At 39.6% G+C, this 8,093-nt stretch overlaps 1 protein-coding gene across 1 annotated transcript in view; it reads right to left on the bottom strand.

The window, feature by feature from the left end:
- Positions 1–1,376: 1,376 nt before the first annotated feature.
- Positions 1,377–8,093, bottom strand: part of UTP18 (UTP18 small subunit processome component) — a 39,675-nt gene continuing 32,958 nt past the window's right edge. Inside the window, exons 12-14 of the mRNA XM_029211042.1 lie at positions 4,106–4,248; positions 2,740–2,778; positions 1,377–1,532 (exon numbers count right to left, since the gene is read on the bottom strand). Of these exons, the coding sequence (XP_029066875.1) occupies positions 2,754–2,778; positions 4,106–4,248 (168 nt within the window). The 3' untranslated portion in view covers positions 1,377–1,532; positions 2,740–2,753. The remainder of the gene's footprint in view (positions 1,533–2,739; positions 2,779–4,105; positions 4,249–8,093) is intronic.

Genomic DNA, 8,093 nt, shown 5'->3' on the forward strand with positions numbered 1-8,093 from the left:
CACATGCTGCGGGCAACTAAGCCTGTGCGCCACAACTACTGAGTCTGCGCTCTAGAGCCCGCAAACCACAACTACTGAGCCCACATGCCACAGCTACTGAAGCCCGTGCTCCGCAACAAGACAAGCCACCGCAAGGAAGAGTAGCCCCCACTTGCCACAATTAGAGAAAGCCTGCGCACAGCAACGAAGACCCAATGCAGCCAAATATAAATAAAATAAATTTAAACTCTGCTTCCATTATTTTCTAGAACGATAAATTCCTATAAGTCTTTCACTCTGAAAACCACATGCAAAATAAGCACATATAACGCTTAGCGTCCATTTCTGAAACAATGATTGAGCTGAAGCTTAAGATAAGGTGATGACAAAAAGCTACAAAAGCTTCAATTACTCACATAATCTATTGCTGCCCTCTAGCAACTCAAAAGAGAAATATTAATAAGCCTACTGGATCTAGGACTCTGAAATTTTTAGCCTTAGTATTATTTACGACAGAAGATGCTGAAAAAAGAGGCCATATAGGAAGGGTCTCCACAATTGTACAGCAATAACTCATCTTAATAGAAAATGTTCTTTTAGAAAGATGCTGGGATACGTTAACACAATCCAGTGGGCTGCTCGAGGTCATCACCCGTAGACCTGGAAGGACCCTGAAGACACTGAAGATACCCAGCACTGGCCTGTTTGTTTGTACAGTTAAGTGGGATCTATTACTTCTCTGGGCAGAGCCAGAACCATTTTTTGTCATTGGAGTAACTTCCTTTTCTAACCTGCCATTTCTTTTCCACATTTTAGAAAGGAGGTGGGGTGAAATACATAATATAATGTCAGTTTTTCCTAAGAAACATAGGGACTTAAGCAAGGTTATATTATGATTAAAGAATTACGCAATCAACTGACAAACTTGGAACCTCAACTAAACTTTTAAGTTGGCGTCATGTACGTTTCCAGGAAGGGGAGTGGCTAGTAATTAGTAGGACAAGCATACCAGGTTTTCATATGCCCCCTTCCCCACAAAGTAACAGTGACAATCATTTGAAGTACTAAGCCCAGAAAAGTCTTTTCGCTTCCACAACTACCTTTCTAGGAAAACCTGAAGGTTCAAAATTTATACCATTAGATCCCATGGTTCTCATAAATGTGGACTGACCTCCAGCTCATCAGAACCTCTGTTAGCTGATACCCAGAAACACAGAGAGATCTATGCTGGGAAAGGGGGAAATACTAATCAGGGTTAACTGTGAAACAGGAGACTAACTACCTGTACTATTTTTGGCTACAGACAGGTGTTTCCAATCTCTCATGTTGGGTCTTAAAAGAAATGCACCCAAATTAGCGTGTGTGTAGGTGGAGAGGGAAGAACCACATACACTTAGTTTCAAACAAAAGTTACTATGGGTTTATTAAAACATTTCTGGTAACTTAAATAAGCACAGCTGGCTCAATATATCATTATCCTTATATTATCACTCATTCTGGAAAGTTTCTGAGAAGATTTATCAGGATGGGTTTCTCTTGTGGCTCAACTGGATCTGAGGAAAGAACAGAAGAAATTATATACTTGATTTACAGTCACTGGTCACCAACAAACAACATGCACTGGCAGTGCTGTTTTGGGAGGCAAGGCAGCTGGACTGCTCTCCCCTCCTGGCTAATGTTTTGCTCAAAATTCCACCACCTTCAAAAATTCTTTCCCCTAATTAAGTCTACATGCACTCCCAGAGTCTCTCCTCAACATTTATGAATCTCAGAGAAGACCAAATTAGTCAACTGTGATGAACAGCTGGTCGCAGCTCCACCTCAGAACCACCACCATATCTCAGGTGAAAAATCAAGCCATAGGAAAAGAAGCATGTCCTACTGTTTTAAATACCAAGCAGCAATTGGAGGAAGGCACAAATCTTGTACCTGGAAGTCAAAAGGTACAAACGTCCAGTTATAAGATAAGTAAGTACTAAGGATGGGATGTACGACATGATAAATATAACGAACACTGCAGTGTGTTATACAGGAAAGTGGTTAAGAGAGTAAACCCTAGGACTTCTCACCACACAGAAAAAAGTTTTTCTCTATTTCTTTAATTTTTATCTATACGAGATGACGGATGTTCACTAAACTTATTGCGGTAATCATTTCATGACGTATGTGAGTCAAATCATTATGCTGTACACCTGAAACTTATACAGTGCTGTATGCCAATTATATCTCAATGAAACTGGAAGAAAAAGAAATACATATATGGCGTAATTGTGTACATATATGCATATGCCAAATATATCTACTATACATGGCAGCAAAACTAATGACCAACCATTAACTAGCTACAAGGCAAGCCACTTATAATCTCTCAAGAAACATACAAAATAAAAGGGTTTGAGCTTACGGAAGCTATAATTATATCTGGAGATACTTATCTCTCTCAGTTAAGTCTCTTCTCCTTTGTGGATTAAATATTCAGTAATTATAATTTTGATGACCATTATGGACACAATATTAAAGATCTGCCCTCAGGAAGAACAGAGCCAGACTGTTGTGATTTGGGATAAAAAATTCCCAAGGAAGATTCAAGTCCAACTAGCCTCTTCCTGATCTATATCCATCCCACTCCCTTAACTGAAGACAGAGCAACCCAGAGGCAAAGAAACAAAAATCAGTTAATACGGTCCCTCTGCCAATTGACAGCAATGGGTGTAACTTTAAAACTTTGTAGGATGAAAAAAAAGTGAAAGATTTTCTTACTTCAAATAATCTCTTTAAAAGTCTGAGTAATGATGCAACCTGAAAAAGTAAAAGACAAAATCATCAAAACAATTTTGTGATTACCCAGGATACTGTCAAATCAGATCACAGAATGACACTTAGGAAGACTTCAGGTGCGGAAATGTAATCACAATCACTCTCACTAGGCAGCTAGGTTACTCCTCAAGCTGCCATTCTGAAGTATCCTAATGCTAATACCTCAGATTTTAGATAAAAGCCATCAGCTTGCTCCAAAGCATTACATCACGGTCTATGAAATACCTGATCAGCCACATCCAACAGAAATGCTGTCAGTCCAACCCACATGCTAGAAACAGTCTCACTAGAGACCAATGCTCCGGTGAAAACTCTAATGAGCTTTGGGGCTTAAGAAAAGAAACAAATCAGTTATAATAAACCAAAGCTTTGGAAGAGAATTCCTAAGTTCAGTAAGAATCTGCATCCTTTTATAAAATCCAAACTGAAAGAACCACTCCAAAAATGAAGTGAAATGAGAATGACGGAATTATCAATTTTCCTGGTACCACCCAACCATTTTCCTTTCAAAGTAAGCAAAACTGTAAGCCATATTATTGTTTGCTATGTTCTCTTTTCAAAACCAATTTGTATTCCTCCTCTTCTTCACCCCAGATTTCAGTTTCTTTGAAAGCAGGCCTTCCCTGAAGCATACAAACATAAACACAGGGTTCTATGCAACATTCACTGCCAACACATGGGAGCAAGGAAAGGTGGCTATTATTTTTAAGTCACAGGTTCTCCCCCAGAGCTACCTTGTCACCTGTATCTTCCAGCAACAATGTAATTAGATTTTATTTGTTCTTGCTTTATAGCCAAGTAGGTTGAGCACAGAAAAGAACCTGGACAGAGCACAAACTTTTGGTATCTTTGTAGTTAACATCCTTATTTACAGCTTACTGCAGGAAAAGAAATACCTCTTTAAAAAAAATCACTTACATCTAGTGGAGTAAATAGAGCATTCAAGTCAACAATGGCTAATCTAAACATAAGGCACCAAGAAAGTGGCAGTATTATTAAAGTGGCAACTTTTCCTCAATTTGACATTTTCAAAATATAGCTTCCCCCTCTCCTCCAAAAATTCCTCAAGTAAATTTTCTGCTAGAAAAATCTTATGGTAGAAAAATGCACATTTTTTTTAGATATGACGATGGGAGTCGACTATAAACACTTTATAATTTATCAGTTAATAATTCTTAATTATAATTAATAAACTACAGATCTAATAAATTATATATAATTATAGACTTGAGAATGTAACAACTTTATCTTCACATTTTCAAAAGAAGCTGAGACTTCTTTCTGACTTCTAAACATAAATAATACCTACCTATACATCAGGGCCTTGCCCTTTTCATTCCCCAAAGCAAAATAACCACTTCTGGGAGAAAAATCCATAGTATAAACAAGAGAAATATTCTTCTTTTTAACAACTGGGAAGTTTGAAAATACTGTACAGGAAGGAAGGTGGACCTGCAGGAAATAATAAAAAGCTTTAAACTACAACAACTGGGAGCTCATCTTTCTTAAATTTTAGTCTTCATTCTGTCATTTTGCTAGAACAAAAAGTTCATTTTGATTGTAGCACACATCAAGTACAGTTCTCTTAATAAGGCAAAGTGTTCCAAAATTAAAATTTGATTCTCAATGTGCTATTAACTAAGAAGGAAGGGAAGGAAGAGAAGAAAGTGCTTTCTTGATGCTGCATTAAAATGCAGCATCTAGCATGGTGCCTGGGAGGGTCAAATGAATAAGTGAATGAATAAAGTGAAAAGTCAATAGTAGAGCCCATTAATGCTCTAACTTAATAACCACAGTAAATGATACTAAAATTTAATCACAAGGAACAGATACTTCAAACATTATGAAGAGTTTGAATCCAAGACAAAGTCATATCAAATCTTCCAATATCATCTAACTTCCCCTTTTTTCACTTTTATTTCTCAATTTTGTGGTATATTCTTTGCCTTTTGCAATCTCTCCTTGAGGAGGGCTAAACCATGAAAACCTAGTTCATCAAGTGAAACTGTGTTCTGATTGAGAAAGAGCCAAAAGCTCACCCCAAGGCCAGGTCTCTTTCTCCAGGAAAGTCTACTTGGGGGAAAACAGGCCCAAATCCAAGCTAGGCAAGACAAGTCCTCGTCCAATTTGTGGATAAATAAAACCCAAGCACGGAAGCCGTTACCTTAAGCAGACTAGGATTTTAACAAACTCATTTTCACACATTCTCTAGCTCTTCCAAGAAATACAGCACCTTAATACTCACATACAGAATTATCATTCAGTTATTAATCATGGTAGTCTATCATCCTTCACTTTTAGATGAGACTTTAAACCACCCAATCAAGGTGATTTTCATAGACAAGTACCAGGTAAAACCCACTGTTAGATACACCTGTCTATTACACTGGTTTCAGTCAGTCACTAGGCCCTACTCCCCCAATAAATGCCTATTGACCATTTTTTGTCAAGAAAGTAAAGTTTACAGTGAATCTCCAAGCCATTTTCAATTATTTTCAACTTCTCTGGGAAGCAGGCTCTGCCTGCACAGCCTGGCATCATGCAAAGGCACTAGAAGTGGTCTTGACCCATTAAAGCTACGAAGTTCACAAAAGTTGGGGCACAAGACACAAAGCAATTTTTTAAAGTTCATTTTTACCAGAAGGTAGCTGTGTATTTTTCTAGCTAAATAAACAGAACAATTCTGTTACCAAAATTATCAGAAATACTACAGTAAATACAAACACAAAGTTTATGATGTAAATGGAGTCTCTTTAGATGTGGTGCCTTGTGCAACAAATAACCTACACAACCGTACACAGCGGCCATGGTTTCACACGACAAGCTGATGTGTTCTTCCTGATGGAGGATAAATACCAACTTACGGGCAATTTAATTTTTTTTTTTTTTTGCAGTACGCGGGCCTCTCACTGTTGTGTGGCCTCCCCCGTTGCGGAGCACAGGCTCTGGACGCGCAGGCTCAGCGGCTATGGCTGACGGGCCCAGCCGCCCCGCGGCATGTGGGATCTTCCCGGACCGGGGCACGAACCTGCGTCCCCTGCATCGGCAGGCGGACTCTCAACCACGGCGCCACCAGGGAAGCCCTGGACAATTTAATTTTAAATTTTATCTCCCCTACTGACTTGGATATCAGGGGCAAAAAACATGTTTATGCCCTCCTAAAAGACTCAACTGTAACTATTCCCCAGTGTTTTTAGTACATCTTCCCTCAGACCAATGACCCCCACCTGGTTAGAACTCAGCTGTGCTCTAACCTCTCTTTATGACCCCCGTATTAAAAGCTGTAATTGAACTAATAAGAAAAAGTCCCATAAAAACCCAACTGCTGGGCTTCCCTGGTGGCGCAGTGGTTGAGAGTCCGCCTGCCGATGCGAGGGACACGGGTTCGTGCCCCGGTCCGGGAAGATCCCACATCCCGCGGGGCGGCTGGGCCCGTGAGCCATAGCCGCTGAGCCTGCGCATCCGGAGCCTGTGCTCCGCAACAGGAGAGCCACAACAGTGAGAGGCACGCGTACCACCAAAAAAACAAAAAAAAACAACCCAACTTCTTTAATTCAGAAAGTTCCCTTTATCTCCAACATAATTTCTGTATTACATTTAACGGTCCAGATACCAAAATTCAACAAATAAAAGGTCTCTCATCCTTAATTTAATGGATAAGGAGTTCCACAACTTCTACAACATCCAAGATTGTAGATGTAATAACAATTTAACTTCTGAGTCTCTGGTGCAATGGCTTAGATTTATATTCACTGCTTTGTGCTGGAGTAACAGAACTCTTTGGATCATTATAAGAGATTGCATTTAATGACACTACCAATGTTTCACTGAGGCATTCTAAAGCTATGCCTGGCTTCTTTCCATTAGATATTATGGTTGACTACCATTTAAAAAACAGGAGTTAAAAAGAAAAAAGGGAATTGGCTGTTACTAATGAATTCCTTGTGTGATTTTGCCACAATAAAAAAACCACAAATGCTGCCATGATCACTGAAGCAAACTAGGCAGAACTAACTACTAGGTATCTTGCAGAATACATTATGTCAACAGAGATGGATCCCATGGTTTTCTAAAACAACTTACTACCATTAAAATGATAAAAGGTTAATATGTACTAGTCCACCACTACCATTACAGGAGCGGAGATTTTAAAGCTGGCTTGAATTAGGATCCTCTCATTTATCAAATGATTCATTCAAGAGGCAATAAAACACAATGCTATATTTTCCAAACACTTTTTCCAGCAGAACTCTTTCTTCCCTCAAAGAAAATCTTATGCAGAATGCCAATACATACCACAAGTAATACTGAAGCTGCTCTATATAATACAGGGAGGAGCTTACCCTCCTACTTGCCCTACTTACCATCTGAAGTCCTATACACATTCTAGGGCTCTGAGGAGTTTGGTCAGAAAACCATTAAAATGTTAGAAAGAATATGGAATCTAGCATCACAGTTCACTGCCCTTTACTAGCTGTTGACTTGGGGTGAGCCAATCCTCTGAGGACTGTTATTTGGCTCAAAATATTTCTGTACAATTCTTTATAAATCTTTGTAAACTATACACTATTAAACAAAGCTGATGAAGTGTGTACGGTTTATTTGCTGAGTAAGCAAGATAAAAATAAGAATCTCTGTGAAGCGCTTATGGTATACACATAACAACAGCACAGTGTAATGCTGCCATTCAAAGTTCTATGCCATCTGTATACCTGGCCCACAGCAAGTAACTGTTGAATGAATGAAGAAATTGGTTCTGCCTGAAGGGTAGGAAACTTCACACAGATGGAGTGACATTTAAGCTGAACTCTGAGGTTGGGCAGAGAAGAGTCAACACTGGCCTGAGGCTGCTATCCTTAGAAAGGCCCGCTTGCAAGTGGCTCCTAGATGGCGTCTGGGCACTTGACTGGCATACAGGTCCCTACACACATGGGAAACTTTCCCTAAATGATAAGGACAGCTCACTATGCCTAAATGATTTGTCTCATGTGGTTTATGCTGAACACTTGCCTTTACTTCTGGGAGCCTTTACTTTGGGTACCTCCTAGGCAGAGGGTACCTACATGATCAACCCCCAATAAAAACCTTGGGCACTGAGTCTCTAATGAGCTTCTCTGGCAGAAAACACTTAACACATGTTGTCACAACTTGCTGTTGGAGGAATTAAATGTGTCCCATGTGACTTGCACTGGGAGAGGACTTGTATTAAATGCGTCCTATGTGACTTGCACTGGGAGAGGACTTGTATTAAACGTGTCCCATGTGACCTGCACTGGGAGAGGACTTGTATTAAATGC

Source organism: Monodon monoceros, unplaced genomic scaffold, assembly GCF_005190385.1.
Source record: "Monodon monoceros isolate NGI ecotype Baffin Bay Population unplaced genomic scaffold, NGI_Narwhal_1 Super_Scaffold_9, whole genome shotgun sequence".
Classification (NCBI taxonomy): Eukaryota; Metazoa; Chordata; class Mammalia; order Artiodactyla; family Monodontidae; genus Monodon; species Monodon monoceros.